General features: G+C 30.0%; 1 protein-coding gene across 1 annotated transcript in view; it reads left to right on the top strand.

Moving 5' to 3' along the window:
• Window positions 1-20,861, top strand: part of LOC132748731 (probable G-protein coupled receptor CG31760) — a 110,839-nt gene extending 89,978 nt beyond the window's left edge. The window contains exons 6-14 of the mRNA XM_060738349.1: window positions 1,403-1,597; window positions 3,233-3,301; window positions 5,868-5,977; window positions 6,318-6,463; window positions 7,664-7,732; window positions 8,282-8,420; window positions 9,002-9,113; window positions 11,230-11,445; window positions 17,968-20,861. Coding sequence (XP_060594332.1) covers window positions 1,403-1,597; window positions 3,233-3,301; window positions 5,868-5,977; window positions 6,318-6,463; window positions 7,664-7,732; window positions 8,282-8,420; window positions 9,002-9,113; window positions 11,230-11,445; window positions 17,968-18,180 — 1,269 coding nt within the window. The 3' untranslated portion in view covers window positions 18,181-20,861. The remainder of the gene's footprint in view (window positions 1-1,402; window positions 1,598-3,232; window positions 3,302-5,867; window positions 5,978-6,317; window positions 6,464-7,663; window positions 7,733-8,281; window positions 8,421-9,001; window positions 9,114-11,229; window positions 11,446-17,967) is intronic.
• Window positions 20,862-21,619: the final 758 nt, after the last annotated feature.

Raw genomic sequence — 21,619 nt, 5'->3', positions numbered from 1 at the left:
TTTCATATACAATATAAAATACATTATAACATACCATTTGATATACAAAATAATATATAATACGTAATATACAAAATGATATACAATATAATTTAGAATATATTTGGTAATGGTAAAGTAAAACTGCTCAGGTCTGCTTACAAGAACATTATATGCAATTCCAGAGCTTCATTTAAGTCAAGGTTTATTTTATAAAGTATTTTATTTTTATTGTTTAACTATTGTTAGTTAAGCAAAAAAGGATGGTTTAAAAAAAGAAACCACGTGGATCATTGCGCATTGCTGTAAATGACGTTGGTGAACCTAACGGGTAAAACATTACCTAATGACGATATTACACTGTTTTCTAAGTAAATAAAAGATGAGAATACGACTGAGTCTAGATGTGTCGGTCGCAAGTTCTGTCCGCGTTTCCTGTCGTTATCAACTATAAACGGCCGCTCTTCAATCATTTAATCCCCTGACAAATGCAAATCATAGACTAATGACTGCCGTCTACATGAATAAAAACAGAACATTTCCGAAAGTGATTAATAATTCCTTTTCAGCTTTAGGCTGGTCTATGTCATAAACATAAAATGGCTGAATTAATGACAGATGCATAACATTTTTTTGTCTCAAGAATTGTGATTTTAGAATCTTTATGAACATATTAAGTTGCGTTGCATACACGATTCATTTGACATTTCGAAAGCCAAATAAATGAACCCATATCAAAAAAAGAAAATCATAAAAGTCTTAAACTAAATTTATTCTTACGGTAATTATAACATTGAATCTGTTAAGCTCCTATTTCTAATACTTTCAGATATAAGATTCTACACTATGTCACTTTTCATTTAGTAGGTCTATAACGTGACTAAGTAACGGCTGTCTTTTTTATTTTTCTTCAGTTTACTAGGATTAATATTCTATTTTCAAAACCTGTCTTATATATATTAATAAATCCTATGTTAGAAAAAGGTTTCATTAAGTATGTTATGCTTTTAGATCTGATCTTTTTTCAGCACTGTATTGTGCTTTTCAGTACTATATGTAAATTTATTTTGGGCAACATTTTTGAAATAAAATATCTAAACTAAAACAGTAGAAGGACTTTACTGCCCTACCAGTATGTTACAAATTATGTTTTCTTTCGATGTTAATATGTGTAAATCATTCATACCACGTAATCTTACGAACAAGTGATTAAGAATATCTTTATAATAAACTTGAAAGGTATGTAAAGATTATTGTGCTCGCTGGTGAAAATAAACGATACTATCAAGTTCGAAAGAAAAACAAGATTTCACTGTTCTCTAATTCAAATGTTATGCTTAAATATATATTGTGAAAAAACATTTCTTTTAACTTTTGTCTCTGTCATAGAATTATGTCACAAAGTCTTTTATTGTCATTTTAGGGAGAAAGTGATTACTACGATAAGCATTTTGAGTGTTTACCGTGTGCTGATGGTTGTGATGTATGTGAGGACGATAGTCCATGTGTTATAACACTAAATTGGTCACAACGTAGTGTGGTGTTGGCTGTATCAGCCCTAATCATGTGCTGTATACCAGCACTGATATGGTTTACTGTACAGTACAGGGATATTAAGGTACTGAATAGCTGTATAGTTTGTGTGTTACATTACAATAACAAAACACAATTTTTATATGTGTTATATAATGAAAGTGTGAAACTGTTTTTGTTTGGTTGTTGGCTGTGTTTTTTCTGGTTTTTATTGGTGTTTTTGTTGTTGTTGTCTTGTTATAGTTATTATTATTGTTGTTGCTGTTATTTTTGTCATTGTTGTTGTTGTTATTTTTATTATTATTATTGTTGTTGTTGTTGTCAATTGTTTGTTTGTTTTGTTCACTCTTTTTGTTTCCATTGTACTAAAAATGTATCAAACAAAACGGTTTCGAAGAAGTTTGTTTTCTTGCTTAATTTCAGAATAAAAATCATATATTTCCAGTCAATATTGTACAATTAGAACGAATAAGTGTTTGTAACGTACAGCGGGTAATGGATTGCTATATCAATAGATAATGCTCAATGATTGAATTAATACAACATCTTATCCCTAAATTAAATATTGATCTAATGAAGGCAATAACGTGTATAAGATCAAAAGAAGAAAGGTCAGTGTTCTTGGATTACGTCATGCAAATATATTTCAGTCCATATTGGCAATATATCATGTCTTATCAGTAACACCATGTACACTTATCTTTTCTTGCGTTCTTGACTGACAGCATTAATTAATACGCTTTTACACAAAGATGTAAAAAAATTGAACAAATCTGACAAATCGTGCCAATGTTTCTTTTGTATGACTATAATAATGATCAAATGGCCTCAAAAATGTTAAATATTCCTGATTTTCTTTCGGTCAGACAAAAAAAGAAACAAGTTTTTCAGAATCATGAGAAGTATCTAAATCCTGCAATTAAGCGACAATTTATTTCGCTATTTATCTTTCTGTATATCTAATTGTACGGTCAAATACAACCATTTATTTCTGACGACGTATAATTTTCACAGTGTATCTAAAATTAGACGCTATCAGTAACAATTTCATCGCTGTGCAATTTTGTTTCTGCGAAAGCTATATCATTTTATTTGAATTGCCTGCCGGGCCATAATGAAATCACACGTTGTGATCATTTCAAAAAGTGTCTGGTGCTGAAAATTTATTTCTGAATGCAGACTGGTTTAAAATCTTAAAGTCATTGATTGTTTTCGTATAACATTGTTGTTTTTCTTTTTTCAATGTTAGTAAAATGTATAAAGTTATTTCTTATTTTTGTATTGTATTTTTCAATATAAGTAAAATGTCATTGTAATTGATTTTTGTCATATTATTTTTTTTCAAATTTCATTGAATTAATAAAGTTGTTTTCTTATTTTTGTATTGTATTTTGCATTTTTTTCTTTTATTTTTTTCTTTGATTTTTATTTTTTTTTTTGTATCGTGTTAAATTTTTCAATTTTCAATAAAATATTAAAGTTGATTCTTATGTTTCTATTGTACTTTTCAATTTTTGTATAATGTCAATAAAAGTTCTAAATTGTAAGTAATCATCTTATTCAGTAAAATGTTATTTCTACCTTTAGAAATGTATTTTTCAATTTTAGTAAAATGAAATGAAAATGAATGAAAGTTATGCCCTTTTTTGTATTGTATTTGTTACTTTTAGTAAAATATTATTGTAATTAACTAGTTTCTTACTGTATTTTTCAATTTCAGGTATTAAAGGCAGCTAGTCCAGTTTTACTGCGGATCATATTACTTGGGGCGTTTTTACTTTATTGTCCAGTAAGTATGTTTTTAACTTAAAATTATCATGAAATGCACGTTATAGATGCTGCTATAATGATAGTCATGTATTTGTATTACATGTAAATCAAACTGTATGATGAAACCATTAGTCCTAGCTGTTGGTAAACTTCTTCTCCTTAGGCAAAGATGTATATTTTCCGTAGCCCAAAACTTGCTTTTTTGTTGTCCTTTCTTGAATATTGATCTTCATGTCAAGAACGCATTATTCAAAAATGTAACAAATTTAAGCAATAAATTTTGAACTGTTTTTATAAGTTCAATCTAACTTATCTATTTCATTTAAACATGACTTCGCACTGTCAATAAAAGGCATTTCTCAATAAAAAATCAAACACGCATTGCGATATGAAACTTTGATTAAGTGTTATTTGTCAGCAAATTTCTTCGATACCACAATATATTTTCACTGGAGGAATTGATGGGTATCAAGCATAATTTGACATTTGTCAATAAACTCATCGTAATGCCGTGGTAATAACATCAAATTGTGTTTAACGCTGTATTAATTCGTAAGCTAGCGTTACTTTAACTCTTGACTTTATAGTCAGACTATAAGATTAATTAGGTCATAGGGTAAAAGGTCATTGAATACCGTGATAAATATAAACTTGTAATTGGAATATATATTTCTTTTCTGTATAAATAGAAATTATTTGTACGGAAAAAAGCATGGTGATTGAAATCTTCATTAGAATGTATTCTGAAATAAATGTTTTATGTAGTTATACCAACCACATGATCAAGGAAAAAAATCCTAGGAATAGTGAGAATATTAAAAGCTATAATGGCAATGAATTAAGTTCTTGAAATGTGCTCCTAAAAATCTATCTTTGAATAAACATAATTGTTGCAATGTTATACTGTTTCAGTAGAAACGATTTTGAATATTTTTTACACATTTTGTAAACAGATAATATTATATTATAACATCCAAACAAGGTTAGAGGAAATTTAATTGTACTGGTAACTTCATCACTTAATAACATTCAGTTCTGTATCCATTAAAACAAAACGAAAAGACACTTCTTTGAAATAAGAACCGTCGTCAGTATAAATAAATGGATAAAAGTGGAGATCATAGTTCTGAGGTTGATAGGCTGATATGGTATGTTAGACATGCTCGGTACGTCACACTGCTCAATAGATACTTCTCTATTACACTATAGATTTCTTCAGTTAAGAGTTTCATCTTGTAAGATTACTTTCTTTTGCCTGTAAATTTAATTTCCGTTCCTTTTTATAGAGTGTGTGATTTCTCCTTTCAATATCTGCTTCAAATCCGATATGACGAAGCTCGTGCTAAAAGTGAAAAGTGCGAAATCACTGAATAAATAGGTTTATTTATTAGGAAATTATGATACGAACTGCATACAAAGTATTCCTAATGCGATGAACCTTGGAAAGAAATTAGCAAACATCTTCTGAATTGGCAAAATCTTTGAGGAAAACAGAAAAATGCGACTAATGTAACACTGTATTTCTGTAATATCATTGCTGAATAGTGTAAATTTAGTTTCGCGTGTTTTAAATAAGCATTTTCTGTAAGGATTGTTTGATATTTTGTTTGTTTGTTTTGTTGATCTGGTTTTGCGACACACGAACACAATTTAGGTCATATGGCTCCGAAACAGAAAAGATTATTTTGGATAACCTAGAGTGGTACAAACATAAAGTACCACAAGGCATCAACAAACTCAATTGCTTAAGCTAAGAGATGCATAATCTCCAGTAGTGCGAACCCATTTAGTCGCCTCTCACGATCACGCATGGATAAAAGATTGCTTGAATTCTGATGCTTCAACCCTTAAAGGCTAAACCCTCAGCCACAAGGGGCGGGGTTTGTTTGATACAACAATGAAGAATGTAAAAGGCAATGAGTCAACTGTCTGGATGTCATTCTTTAGCGATGCTAATTGCTCGTATGGCATCATATATCTTCGTATGCTTGTCACCATAGAGTACCGTAAGATATATTCTTGCACAATATTCTGTCTGTATAATATTGATTATAAGAATTTACATCTATTTTTACACTGTCCACCGGCCGTTAAACGTCAGTAAAGGTGTAACCATTAATTATTCGCTGGACAATATGTGAAATATTTGTCATTCACGGCGTCTATTGTTCCATCTTGATTTGTTCAAGGTCAACGGGCATTCTACTTATTTCTTCTTATTTGGTGCGATTGTTGTTTCAGATGTATACACCTTTGTAACATTTATACCAAAACATATGATTTTTCCCTAAAACCAGTTCCTTTTTCATTTACAGCTGCAACTGAATAAAATAGTTCCATAATCACATAAACCAGAATTTTAAAGGTTTTCATACGAAATCAAGTTCAACTGAATTTCATGCGTGGAAGAGGGAGGAACTAAAGTTAATTTGTTTCTTTGCGAATTAATCTGTTTTAATTCATATGTATATAAAATTGTATGGATTAAAATTGTTTCTTACCTTACTTCATTTTATTTCTCATTTCGTGCACAGAAATATAGAATGTATTCATTTTTCTATTTATCTATTATTTATCTTTTTCAGCTTATAGTAAGTTATTTTGAGGCCAGTGTACTCACATGTTGTTTACGGTTCTGGTTCAGAGAAATTGGATTCTCTATTTCATACGGGGCCTTACTGTTAAAAACATGGAGGTGAGTGTATATTCTATGCACTACTTATTGTGATATCAATATTTTATTATAATAATTGTTCTTATAATACATTTATAATCCAAACATGTTTTTCACGTTCTTTTCTAGTATAACTTACATTACAAGAATTACAAGAATAATGAATGTATATGTAATAAGGATACACTCAAAATGATTTACATATCTTTTAAACAGAAAAAGAAAATTTATCTTTAACCATGTTAACAGTTACATGTTCTTAAATGTCATTGTTAAGTTTATCAAAGATATAGTTTTTGTGGCGGTGGGTGGGGAGAATATATATAAATATTTATGCTTTAAATGTTTTGTTTTATTGCAGAATATCTGTTGTCTTCCGCGTAAGGTCCGCACAAAGGATTAAAATATCAGACACAGATCTTATAAAAAGACTGATTATCATATCGCTGTTATTTGCTGTGTATTCTGTAGCGAGGACAGTAGCAGGGACACCTAGAGTAGTACAAGGTGGTATCATATGTCCTATATTATTACATTATGTAGAAACCTGTTGAAGGTTATAAAGAGCAGAATTTAACTATGTACTTGACATTTTTACATGTATATTCAGTTTATAAACATTTTATACAGTATTTAAAATAGTTTTGGGAATACATAATTATTTGCCATGTATATACATTTATAGCTTGTGAAATACGATAACAGAGAAAGTTAGAAAATTATAAAAGGCTTTTCAAATTTCTAACTCGTTTTGAAAAGAATATTCTTATCTAATTCATTAACTGAATTAAAAGATAAAAAATACCATCTGGTTTAACCTAATTGTTTATCTATCATGATTTAAAAAAAAGAAAATTGAATTATACTTTTTCATTAGAAGAGAAACAGATTAATTATATCGTTAATTATTAATGACTAAATTCGCACATATTTCTTGATCTTATGCTATTATTATATTTTTTAATAATTTTTGCAATATTCTTGAATAATAGTAGACACTTTCAATTTTGATAGTTATAGCATTATCTAATATTTTTTATATTTTGACTTTAAAATGCATTATTAACCATTGGACAGATTATATCTTCTCTCTTCATATTACAGACACATGAGCCGCGCCATGACAAAACCAACGTAATGCGTTTGCGACCAGCATGGATCTAAAACAGCCTCCGCGGATGCGCAATCTGATCTGGATCCATGTTGTTCGCTATCAGTTTCTCTACTTGTTTTAGGGTGTGTAAGCCCTGATCAGACTGCGCGGATGCGCAGGCTGGTCTGGATCCATGCTGGTCACAAACGCATTACGTTAGTTTTGTTATGGCGCAGCCCAAATGTAGATTATTTCGTACAATCCCTGGTCTATGTAAATTAAATAGCCACTTAAGCTTAGATTATTTCAAAAATGCAAATTTTCTTGTAATCTTCTAAAGAATGTTTATTAATAAACAATTATGCTTAATACGTATATTATGAAAATCAACTCAGAAACATAAAGGTATTTTTTTCTTTTGTAAGAAATGTCTATGAAATTTGATTAAGAACAAAACTAATATGATGACATATAACAAAATCATATATATCGTCTATCCGTCTGCCTGTCCCTCTGTCTGTGCCTCCCCACTAAGATAACATTCGTGTCCGGACTGTAAATCTCTAAACGTTTCAAGTGATTGTAATCATGGTCATGGTATATTTGTTTTACAGGTAAACATGTAAGTGGTCTAAAAGCATTCCAATGCTCTTCCGACTGGTGGGACCACTCAGCGGCTATAGGTAAACATTCTTTGTCCTTGTGGTTGTTACAATTTACTTAATATTTAGAAATGCAGTGGGTATTTTTCTTTTCGGTTTGTTTTGTTTTTCACTAATAAAAATTGGCATTTATGTATTCAATTATACATGGTTCATTTGTAATAAGTTATAGTTTTATGTGTTTGAATTTTCAATAAAAATGTGATTTGTTTACATTATTTAACATAAATCTTTACGTTCGTTTTTAGAAATCGGGAAAGTCAAAACAATCTCATAAAAAATATACTATTGCACTTATTACCGATATTAAGCGTAGCATCTGATCTATATTTAACTACTTTTTACCTAACTTAGTCATTCGTTCAGGAATGTCTTCTTAGTTAATATTTATTTCATTTACAAATGCAGCATTTTAAAAATAATCCTTGTTGATTACTTACACGTTCTGGTTTTCTTATGATAAATTTCTTTTTCTCGAATTAATTTAGTTATACTTCAAAATGTACGAGTTTGCTTTGCTATGAATCTGATTTATTTATCTTTGATATTCTTGTTTCTTTGCTATTTCAGCCGAATTGTTATTTTTACTCTGGGGAATACGTTTGTGTATAGTAGTTAGAAAGGCACCCTCCGAATTCAATGAAAGTCGTTTCATCAGCTGGGCGATTTATAACGAAACACTTTTGTCATTATTCCTCAATGTTTCTATGTAAGTAGACATTTTCAATTTTGTGCAACTCAATTCATTACTACATTTTTCTTACGTGTATATGAAAAGTAAAAAAAACTTTATAAAAATTGTAATATTATGAAAATTAGGAATGTGAATGTTATAGGTATTGTTTTAAACATTCATATCAGGCATAAAGCAAGTCGAAATATAATATGATAGCGTAAATTCTATTGCTAATTTGCAAAGGATTTTAATATTACATTATGTTCAACAGAAATAAAAACAAAGAATATGTAAGTTGCTTTAGGTTTGCGCTCTAAATGTATAAATTACTTTAGATGTTTAAATGTTGTACAAAAAGTACATTGCATTCATATCATATGTTCTTCCTCTATACAAGTTGTATCATGTTATGATTTTGTGAATATCCATTGCTTATTAGGATATTTCAAAGGATCCCTTCCTTGTTTCTCAAGATATTTTTATAAGATCTATTTTTTGTTTTCCGGGTATTTTTACACTATCCATTTCAGTTTTTCTGGATTTAATTTATATACAAGATCTATTTCTTCCTGGTTTTTAAGGGTAATTTAATAAGATCCATTTCATTTTTTCAGGATATTTTTACAGGATCCGTTTCCAGCGAATCCCGATTTATTATATCTTGTCATTTTCATTCATTCGAATTTAACAACTACAGTTACATTGGCTTTCCTTTTTGGAAGTAAAGTAAGTGAACTATGTATGCTTTGTCTGAATAACAAACGTTTTGTATGTATTTTTTTATTCATATCGTAAGGTAAACGTTATTGTTAGATATTATCAATATGATTTGTTTGTTTATACGGGTTAACGCCGATTTAACCTCATCTTTGTGGTATATCGGCGGTCATTCTTCTTAAGTGAAGGGCATTCCTGGATAACCTAAAGAACCTAACAACAATTCATCGCAAGGAAACGACCACTATCAATCTCGCTGATTTCTCACTTGGCGTTGAGGGACAAATGATCATTGGGTTCGATAACCGAGATCAGGTATTACGAAGAAATTTCAGCTCGGCCGAGGATCGAACCATCAACTCCTGGACGCAGTGTCAAATTCAACATAAAATGACTTAGAACATTACATAATTTATGTTATGCTATGCTTTTCTAATAATTCATTGATTCCGTACGGATTTCAAATATTTGACTTTTGTTACTAGACATTTTGGAAGGCAATCGCCGCACGCCGCTGTCCTTCTGTCAAGTAAAATGTGTTTATTCTCGTGAATAATGTATGAATTTTGCCACTGATATAGACAATTCATTTTTTATGTGTAACACAGAAACACTCGTGTCGTACCTTAGTGTATTGACACTTAACCTGCAGTAACCAAAAGTAATTAGTCTTTCCTCCAATATAAAGCCAGAAATTCTTTGAAGTATAACAATGCTGTACACCGTCGGTAGTCAATATTTCTATTTTGAAAGTCAAACCTCTTAACAATTGAATGAAAAATTCCAATATCAAAAGAACGTAAATTCACTAAAGAAATAAAGGAAGTTAACTGTAAATGATGAAGTAGTGCTTACTTATTCAAAATGATTCATTGCTCTCTTTCCAGACACTACCGATTAGAATGATTTATTAATTAACAAAAGTGAATGCAATAAGATCCAAAAACAAATTAGGCAGAATAAATACAAACAGAAGCAGGATCTGCTTTACAGAAGTCATATTTTCTATTGCTTGAAATGACTTGATAAGAACAAGATGTTGTGTGGGATCACGTATCTAATTCATCCATCAATATTGAATCAAAATATATCCGAGCTAGTTTGCTATATCTTTCTGCAAAGTAATTTCCAAATATCTATTCATTTTCCAAATAATTTAGTTTCATCTTGTCAACCCAGGAGACACGATAAAACTAAACAAATGATTTAAGAATAAATCAATCATTGCAGTTGATTCTGATTAACTGCCTCTATTACTTTGGACTCGGAGTCAATTTGATTTAATAAATATTGTTGCAATATATTATATATTCACCTATGTCTTTTAGTTTGTATTTGATAAAGTTTACTTTCTCATAACTATTAAGTTTCATATAATTGAGATGCACGGCTTTGTATTTGATAGTCGTTTTTCCAAATTAAGGGATTTCAAAATCAAAACACTAAAATTAAACTACTTATAGTATTTCTCTACAATAAGAGCCTTGTTAGACTACATGGAAGTGTAGGCTTGTCTCGCTCAATACTGCTTGCAAAGGCTGGCCACTTATTGAGGTTAAGGCCCAAAGCTTACCTTGCCAACAATAGATTCCAATTTACAGACAATCTGAAAAGTATATTTTAGATCTGTTAATTGATTTGGCAGTGTTTCATTACAATATATGTTTTGCTTATATATAGAGTTAAATAAAAAATCAAGATTGCTACTAATCTCAAAGCAATGTAAGCTTGTATACAATCAAGCAGGTAATTGAATTTTAATTTTAATGGTTGAATTAAATTATTTGTAATGTAATACCAGATAAACAGGCGATGGATATTTTATGCAACCACCATCTCTTTAAAAGTGATATTCAAAATCTGTCCTACAAAACCTTAAACTGAATCAAAAAACTTAAGGTAATGAGAATGACTTTGCCAATACTAAATAAAACATATGAAATGTTCATTGTCAGCCATTCAATTATTTCACAGATTTGTATACTATTATTTCATAATTTGTAAGATCCAATTACAATGCAGCTGGTATCATATAATAATATGGTTAAATTGTTGTTGCGTTTTTTAATACTATATGTTATGTTGTGGGCTAACAAAGTATGTGTTTGTGTATATCTTTTTACAGGCATATCTTGTATATAAATATCGTGGTAAAAATAATGAGGTTCAGCATACAACAATGATGTCCAAGGGTGGTGGTTCACGACACATGTACGGTAACAAACAAACGACCATGAACACTGATACACTCACTTCAAATGCAAATTCTTTCGTCGATAAATATGTAGAAAAATCAGCAAATGATGGCGAGTCAGAAAGTCTTCTCGAAAAAGATATTCAGGTTTGTATTCAGAACTACTTTGTCATAGTTTAAAAATTTCTCAAAGAGCGCAATAATATGTCCATTTTCTTAACTCTGGTAGGATTTCTAAACACAAGTTGATGTTACACCAGTTGGAAATGTAGTAGAGCGATAAACCAAAGCTACAAAAAATTAAACAAGAAATTACAAGTACTTGGAACAGGTCAATAAGAAAATAGTGAACCGTGTGAAAAAAAAAGTCAATTGAAAGTATTTCAAATCATATAAAAGTAATTCAATTTGCTGATTGGCTGATATTATAAGTAACTATATATTTAATTGAAACAAATGATGATTTTTGAACATCTTTTGCAGTCATTATTTCATCATAAGACATGTCACTTTCACAGGAAGCCTTGTTTAGAATTACAGCTACACGGCACTAAACATACAAGCATTGCAATTTTTCATTTTATTTACAGCAAAAAAGGCTGGTTGATCTGTTTTAAATTTTTAGTGTAACCAAGTATATTTTAAGAAATTGGCATTTTGTTTCGATTGCACATCATATAGAGGCTATAAAACAATTCAATTACAACATACCTGTCTTTGCACCAAACCTTTGCCTTCAAAATAATTTAAAATAAAGGTTTCTTAGGCCATGAAAATAAAGATAACATCTTACAATTTTTGTATTAAGACTAGCATTTGATACATTTGCTTGATAAAGATATACTTTAGTCTGTGCAGAAATTAATGTAGATAGTATCAAAAATTTATTTTAATCATTGTTTTAATCAATGTCGGACGTCTTTTAGTGCGAATATCTCAAATAAAACATACTTTTTCGACCTTTGCCCGAGATTTAATAATCATTTCTCATATCATTGAGTTATCAATAACAGTTAATATTAAAGAATAAAACGATTCGCTAGAAAGTTTGTGTAAAACCGTTATCTTAATAGCATTTTATACCAACAAGAGGTCGTGTGTACCTACTTAATGATTTGGACAGAGATGTTACGAATACTGTCTGGTTGATGTAATTAAAAGATAGACTTTTGGAAAACTTGTTTCAATTACTGATCCTTTTCCAGGCGGAAACTTAATTTATCTTATCCACATTCTGGAATATTGAGCACGTTTCAATGATGATACTACAGAGAGTTTCCCCTCTTCAACGTTCATAATATAGAACAAAAGATTGTTCATTCTACTTTTCAAAACGGCTGAATATGTGTTTGACATTGACTCCGATTTCCGTGTTTTAAATTTCATTAAGATATTTATTCTGTCAATAGAAATTAAATAGTTTTAAATAAATTGCATGGTTTTTGATCTTAATCGTTCAATTACATTTTCTAAAATGATGATATTGAATTGTTTTTTTAAGTTAATGATAACTTTACTGCTTTTCAATTCCAATAACTGTCTAACAATGGATCTGGTTATTCTTTACAAGTATAAGTTCACTAGAAACAGAAGATAATTGCATTCCTTTTTGAAAACGTGTTTTACAACATTGACAACTCTTTCATTTAAAGAAATTTAAATGAAAAAGTGATCTTTATAATAGATTTCATTTTAATCTCCTTTGACACATGTAGGGTAACTCTTTTATCTTAAATCAAATGGCTTATAATTATGGTCAATATGAATAACACATTATGTATATGTGTTTCTAAAATGTCAGTTCTGAAATTGAAATTTGATACATCTTCATGGTGGGAACGCTTGGTAAAAAATAGATGTATTTTAAAGTGACAACAGAGTATTTTTTCATCTTCTTCTTTCTGAAACATTAAACATTAGAAATGAAAATTAAAAAAATATTTGTTTTTAATATTGAAATATGAAAATAAAACAAATATTAGTTTTAAATATCGAAATATGAAAATAAAACAAATATTAGTTTTAAATATCAAAAACCATTCAAGAATTTAGGCGTGAAGTAGACATAAACTGTTGTTAGAATATATTAATCAAAATGCAACCTTAGATCGAGTCTTGCACTTTATTATACGTCTTTCGCAGAAATGTATGTTAAAAATCAAAATAATTATCTTTAGTTTTACGAATGGTTTAGTTCTAAAATGTTCCTTCTCCATTTCTTGTTTTGCAAGTAAAATAAATTTATTATTAAATCTTATACAAAATATGTAGCATCGCAGAAAAATTATCAGTACTTCATAGTAAAACACAAGCCATTCAATAATTTCAAGAAGGATAATAACAGTAAACAAGAAAAGGGAGATAACTCTGCTCAAACCAATAAACTACAGTTATGCAACTGAATACTTTCAGAAGTTTGTCAGATATACCTAACACAATAACTTTCTTATCAAGGATGTTTCTATGCTAATTACTCAGTAAAATCCAATAAGAGTTGCGGGACTTGCCAGTGTCACACAAACGTAACCGAATATAACCGCAAAGCAATATCGTACTTTCAAATGAACACGCAGAGTGGCCGGCTCATGCTGCAAGTTAGTTCATATAAACATTAAAGAAGATCCAAACGATAAAATATAGACATAAAGAATAATTCGTGATTAAAATAAAAACCGATGTTTACATTGTTTCTTAGACCAATTTGAGTTAAAGCATTTAATAGACCGATTTTTACTTTGAGTCACAATAAAAATGAGTCCTTAAAAAGTAGCGAGCGGATGATCTCAAATTTTGTACACAAGTTTTGGTCTAGACCTAATGGTCTGGATCAAATCGTCCACAGTCATAAATTTTTTACACAAATCTCATAAAAGTATTAAAAGTAAGTAATTGCATTTTATAGTCTAAGTTTCATGCTTACGCACGTTCACCGACTTTACAGCTATTACCCCTGGTCATCGGGCTACTGGTATCTATCTATCAATCTCCCTGGGGAGTCTTTTAACTCCGCTTAGTGCAGCCGACACTTTGGCGCAACGGATTTATACCACCCTCGCAGGTACCCATTTACACCTGGGTGAAGTGAAGCAATCGCAGGTAAATTTCTTGCTCAAGGAAATTAGCAGTGCCCCTAGTGGGGTTCGAACCCGGGACCTCTCGATCCCTAAGCGCGCGTCCTACCACTGGACTACTGCTCCTATTAAAGTGTCTTCAGTCCCATTATGGAAAAAACGGAGAGGAGTCCTTTAAATAAAGTATTATTTGACAGCTTACACCGGGTTTGCTATGATATGCTATTCGTATTTCCCATTCACATTTTCATTAAGGTGACATTGGTGATTAGAAAAAAAAGGAACAAGCACTTACATCAAAGGACATTATGTATGCAATAAACTATTAAGGAGAAATAGTATACCTAAAGAATGCCCAAAACGGCAAAATTAAAATTCTGCAGGTTGGGCATGAGCTTGTTTCTTGACTATACTAGAAAAAAGAGCAGTTTTTGTACCGTTCACCCCTAGGGCAGCCGACACACCCCTCCAATAAAAAGGGCCCCTTTTAATAAGAAACAAATAATTTTTTCCCTTCTTTGTTTTTTAGAAAGAGAAAAATATTAGTTTATAATGTTTTGAAATAAAGGAAATTTAATTTATGTTTGGGTGATTGCTAAACTTTGGGGAAAAAAAGGTAGGGGTAATGTGAAAAAGATTGTCATCAAAGAAGCAAAATAAAATCAAAAAAAGAATTTTGACTTCCAGACAAAATATTTTAAATCACTTTGAAAAATTGGGGAAATTATGCCCTTAATTTAAACTTTTTTCAAATATTAAATTCCATATTATTTTCCTGTAATTTCCATGTTAAAAACTTTAGTAAAAAATCAATGTCTTTTTTAAATAAAAATTTTAATTTGGTAATTTTTAAATAATAATCATTTTTTAATTTTTTTTTTTATTATTTTTTATAATTATTATAAATTTATCATCATTATTTTTATTATTATTATTTTAATTATTTATTATTATTTATTTTATATTTTAAAACTTTTTTAACAAATTATAATTCTTTGGGTTTTCCGATGGGGAAAAGAAATACCTCTTTTTTTAAAAAATTTTTCCCAAAACAAAATTTAAAAAAATTTTTTTTAAACCCAAGGCAACCCCACAAAAATAGGGGTTTTCCCGTGTTTACAGTAAAAAAATTTTTTTTATTGACCATTAGGGGTGAAAAATTTGCATCATTCAAATTTTTAATTTGTAAAAAAATGGAAAAGTTTTTCCCAAAAATAATTTTTTCCTCTGGGGTACATTATCTTTTTTGTTTATTCTTTAACAAGATTTTTGCGAATTCCGGAGTTTTAATTTTGTTTTTGTTCTTTTTGGGGTAAATTAAATTCATTTCCATTGAAAATAATTTAAAAACCGATTTTTAACTTTGGGTTAAAAGCTTTTTAAACCAATTTTTAAAAAAGAACGATTAAAGTCTGATTTGCTTTTAAAGATTATCTTTTTTGTTGGATTGTCTTTTCTTCTTCATAGAGTCATAAAACAATCTTAGATCTGATCAGTATAACCCTCTAGAAGTGATAACAGCAACTGCAAACTGCGCTCCGTCAACTGTGTCTGACTTTACCGATCAATTGTATGCTTTGGGGAAAACTTTTTTTAACAAAATATTTGCAACAAATTAAATGTTATCTTGCAATATTGTCAATACTCGTATTATAACGAGATGGAACCGGGGCTAAAGCAGTTTTATATTCTTATAAGTTAAAAGCCATTTTGCAAACGTTGCATAAATATAGAGGATTATGGTGGTGTTCAGCTATAAAGACATTTACGATGCAATCATTGAGGTACAAACTAACAAGTCTAGACTCGAGCCAGAATCAGAATAAAATGGATTATGTGATAAAAGCGACACGGGCGTTATCTCAGTGGTTATCAAATTGGCGGTAATCACTAAATTAAGTCTCAATAAACTTTATACACAGACACACAAAATGGAATTCTCGAAATAATTGTACGCTTTGATATGCCTCAGTATCTGAAAACATCCGTCTGTATGAAAAGAAACCAATTTATATATATGTACGTGTGTGTTTTTGTTATATTCAAGTGCATGTTTAATTAAATAAAGTTTATTTCAATTAATTATGGGGTCTGTTTAAAGAAACTTGAAGTGAAAGTATTCGCCCTTTAAGTTATGACTGTTACACTCACATATAAATCGAATGAAAACGGTGTACAAAGGGGAATACATTTTAAACATGTTATAGTATATTTCATTAGGAGAATTAGAAGTATGCTTTTTGTTTTAAAATACATAACGAATTTACATTATGTTCTATAATAATACAATATTTTCTTCGAAACACCATCTTTTGATGGTTGTGTTTCTTAGATAAACTTTCGTTTTCGTGATGCTGGTAAATTAGTGACCAGACACATGTTGTCATATTGTCACCTCTTAATTCTGCTTTGCTATTCAACGACATTTACAGTTGATTGGTTTTCCTCGTTTTGTATTTTACTTCCTGCAAAGAAATATTCAAAGAGCAGAGGTGATAACATTTGAGTAGACAAACGTCTGTTTTTTGTAATTTTATGTAATTTGTTTAATATAGCCTTTATTACAATAGAAGCAGATACTAAAAGCTAAAATGATTCACTTTTTTTCTTTTATCAGGGAAGGGACATTTTATCATCGAAATGAAAAAGGTTGCATTTAATACATTGCATCAAGTTAGGGCCTTGTCAGCTTGATCTATTTAGCAGCATGTTTTTGCCAGATTTTTAAAACAGCATGCCGAAAAACCACCGTTTACCTAACATTACAAAATAGCTTTTCAATTATATAAATTGCAATAATTGCTTTACAAAGTAGATAATTGTGACAGATTTTGCTTCAAAACAAACAGTCCACTTTTCCAGTACGACATTCTTTTGTCCAGATTATTTCTAGTATGAGACTCACTAAACGGATGGGGGAAAATATCGGTTTTTGGTATCCGTGTCTGACGAAATCTAGGATCGAATTCAGTATGTAGGGAAATAAATAAACTACTTTGTTTTGGTTTTCTTTGTAGTTTGGGCAAATAAAAGATATATGAAGATTTCTTACATCAAATTTATACAGATCCGTTTTTTATTTAGAAATGAAGTTGTGCCGGCGTACATATTCACTAACTTTATTTACGACCCAGGCTCGAGGGTGTGCCAGATCCTGTGATTGTCTCCATCGCTTTTTTGAAAAGTGACTATTTTGAATAATAAATCCCCTTATCTATATCGGCCTAATCAGTATCACGGTGGATTATAAAAGGAAAAAAAGTGTTTTACTGACGATTTTCAGTAAAAATGGAATTAAACCTTACCATAACAGTTTTTACCGCTTCTTGTAATGTTTTATTCTTTTTAATTAATTTGTTTTTCAAAATTCATTATACCATCTTGAGACGTGCTGATTGGATGACATTGTCATACTTATCCAGTAACGGCGTAGAAAACGCTACTTTTACTTTATTGTCATACATTTTGTTTGTTTTAGTACAGAACTTCACGGAAATAATGCTGTATTTTTTGAATCACCAAATATGTTTACAATTAGCTTCCATGCTGCTTTAGAAATAAAACCCAACCATACAAATTCATTTGAATTATTTTTTAGGAAGAATTTCGAAGGCTTTATACTCAGCTTGAAACACTTAAACAGCGTAATATGAAGATAGGAAACAGACATTTGCAACACAAATTATCTGCCATGACAGAAGCGGCTCAAAAAGATGACAGTCCCGACGAATCTCGAACTGGAACCCCTAATATGAACGGTAAAAGAGTTATAATAAACCTAGATGACTTCAAAGAATCAACAACTTTGTAGGAATATTACACATGACAATCAAATGGTTCGTGATATGCAAGACGCTCATTGCGCACGTGCATGAAATAAGTTAAATAATCAAAAATTTGAGAACAGACAAACTGGATAGGAGTGTTGTTTTTTCAATGAGTATCAATAGTTCGGTAGACTTATAGTTAAGTTGATAGTAATGAAAACCCTGATGTTAAAATAGATGTTATCGAAATATGAAATTGAATTTTTACTTAATGAAGGCGACGAAAGAGACTGGCCATATGTGTTCAGGACAATTTAACAGGTCCAGGTCGTAGAATATATTATCTATAGCTTACTTCAAATTAATCAAACAAACTGTTTTTAACATTTTAAATGCAAATCCTTGATGAGGCCATCACTTTCAATTGTAAGTTTATATACAGGTGCATTTTATATATTTTATTTAAAACAGAAATATGTGGATAAAACAAACTGTAAATTATTTAAAAAGTGATGGATGATGCAAATAGTAATCTTATTTAACGTACAAAGCTATCTTAGTGTGTAAAAAACAGGATATTACAGTGTGTTTGTGTAGGAACATTTATGCAAAAGGTTATATAATGGTAAATGTAATAAATTGAAATATTCAAGGTCGTCCAACATAAGTGATGCCGGATTGATTTAATTGGTCGTTTCAAAGTAGGTGTTTTGCAATAATTGGACACATGCTATTCAGAAATAGAAATTAGGAGTTCTGATGCAAAGTGCTCTTTTAATCATAGAAGTTAAGAGGGCTTATAACGTTCTGATAACAATCATGATGCTGACTGTTCGTTCTTAATAATTTTAAAGCTTTATGAAGCTTTTAAATATATCCTCTCCTTAATATTAAAGACATGCTATTATAATAATGATATTATCAAAACTTGTTGATTAATCATTTCAGCGAAGTTTTAATTCCGTTCCTTGCTATTCATACCAAACATTAAAATATCCTAGAATAAATTTGCCGATAGTTATTAGTTATAGATTGAATTCTTTCCAATACAAAATAATTAAATGCTGAATTGTCACCAATCATGATAAATGCGATATCAATAAGAAAAAAAATCATAATTTTAATTTAACGGGAAATGTTGCGACTTTAAGATAAAACAATTATGCATAGCAGATCGAAAAGTCATGTGAAAACACTTTTATGTTATCTTTTAAATGTACAAAACAAACAACTGCTGATTTGAACATCAAGAAACAATGGTAAGAATCTGCACTTTACAGCATTAAAATAGTGAGAGGAGGACATCCCAGCTCTGCCAAACTGAAAATATTGCAGGATATATATGATCGACGGCATGAATTCATGTACGCAGGCCATTCACATCCTCTAGCACTTGCTAAGGAAAAGTCAAATATTTGTTTTTTTTAAATGGCGTTATTGAGAAGAAGATAAAATAAGCCTTGTAACAGAAAAAAAGATCAAGTTTTAATGATAAATGATCATATTGATATATCTGCGAGATATATATATGAAGTATAAACAAGAAATGTTGGTTCGTATAAATGAAATACTTATTTTTTCTGCTTTATAAGATGTTATTATTTTTCAGTGCTTCCTTGGCAAATTGCTGAAAGGGTCTTTAACTCCATCGGCAATAATTAATGTGCATCAAAATCTGATAACCATGTTTTTATTTTTAAAATAGTTAACTATTATTTCATTGTGATGTTCTGTTACCATGTTATCAATAAGAACTAATTGAAATGAAAATTACATGTCAGTGTGATAAAAGAGCAATTCAATGAATTACGTTTTATTAATTGAATGCCTGTGCTTTTTTACAATAGACAACATTTACTTTTTACAACTGAAAGTATATTGCTAGATTTAAAGAACATATCTCTCCAACAAGAAGGAGGTTCACCAGAATTGTTTGTATCAATAATCTAAATAGACCAATCTTTTGGGGTTTTTTTATCAATTTAATTAAGATAGCCCTCGAAAAGAATAGCTGCGTGTTAGGGCATATAAACCTAGGTAAATCTGTCAGCTAAGTGACCATCAATATTTTTATCTATATCTTAAATGAAGTCTTCACTGCCATGAAAAATATGATTTAGTTTGATTGAAACAGACGTCAAAAAAAAAACATATACACCCATTGCAGTTTATCAAGCAGATAAAACAAATCATAAAAACAATACATTTTTACTCAATACATTACTTGAAATGATAATCTCCATATTGATATGTCTATTTGATTCATTGGTGTGAAATGTAAAAACAATATAAAAATGCAATTTTGTTTTTCTCATAATTATAATATTTGTCATTATTTTCGTCAGACTGGTGTTTGATACTTGTATAATATTCTGAATGTTCTTGTACAGTGTAAAACTATTTTTATGAAATATGTATGTTGTCAATTTATTATTATTTGTCAATAAATGCAACATTATATTTACAATTGTTCGAATGCAGTAATATTTACGGTTTATCTTGTCATTTTGACAGCTTATGGTGATTGCATGATAAATATATTATAGCAAATTGAGATAATCATTTGTACATTATTGTATATGTCATTATTTGACATACATTGAGGGATATCATTTAATGAGTCAAACAAATCCATGCTTGTTTCTTTATTGTTCTTGTATTTCATACAGGTGTCCCATTGCGAATATCGAATGTCTTGACCTACAGATGCTGAATAAAGAAATATAAAATATCATTGCATATACCTTACACCTTACGCTGTGTGTGTCTCATTAATATACATTTTCATGCATAATTATAAAATGAATTGTCTTAATTTACCCTTATGTTTAAAATGCTCCTCAGATTTAACTTTAACTCAATTTAAAACACTCAATATAAATGAGCAAAACTTATTTCAAAAGTTAGTATAAGTGTGACGCCTCTAGCCTTCTTCAGAAGTTGTAGAGTCATAAGCCTGCATATCCTGCACAATATATTTCAAGCTCGGGTTCGGAAATAAGGAAACATTTCAATGATAATAAATCTTAGTTTTTGAGACCCGCTGAAACAATGACACCATGAAGTCAGTGTTATTTTTAAAAACAAACATTTCAGGAAGCATACTTGAACGATGAGTGCTAGGTGGTTGTCAAAACCAATGACAGAACATATGACAAAAGGTATTCATTCAGGTGACCTTAGTAAAACAATTGCAAGTAGACAGGACTGATTTTGAGAATTTGGCTCTCTATAAGATGCTAGAGGCATTTTGTAGTACAAGCGGTATCTTGGTGTATTTTACCTATTTAAGGTATGCTGAATCCGATAAAGGTGGATACCAAACTGAAAAACTTGATCTTGACCATTGAAATGGCCATTTAAAATGACCACTAAAATGGCCGCCAAATTTCTTTATCATAAATGGATGATATATCAAATACAACTTTAATGAAAGGAAAAGCCTGAAATTTCTCACAAAGCATGCTTAGGTGAAAACAAATT

The sequence above is a fragment of the Ruditapes philippinarum genome, unplaced genomic scaffold (assembly GCF_026571515.1).
Source record: "Ruditapes philippinarum isolate M1 unplaced genomic scaffold, ASM2657151v2 ctg2795_1_1_1_1, whole genome shotgun sequence".
Classification (NCBI taxonomy): domain Eukaryota; kingdom Metazoa; phylum Mollusca; class Bivalvia; order Venerida; family Veneridae; genus Ruditapes; species Ruditapes philippinarum.
This window is presented reverse-complemented; position numbering and strand designations above follow the sequence as displayed.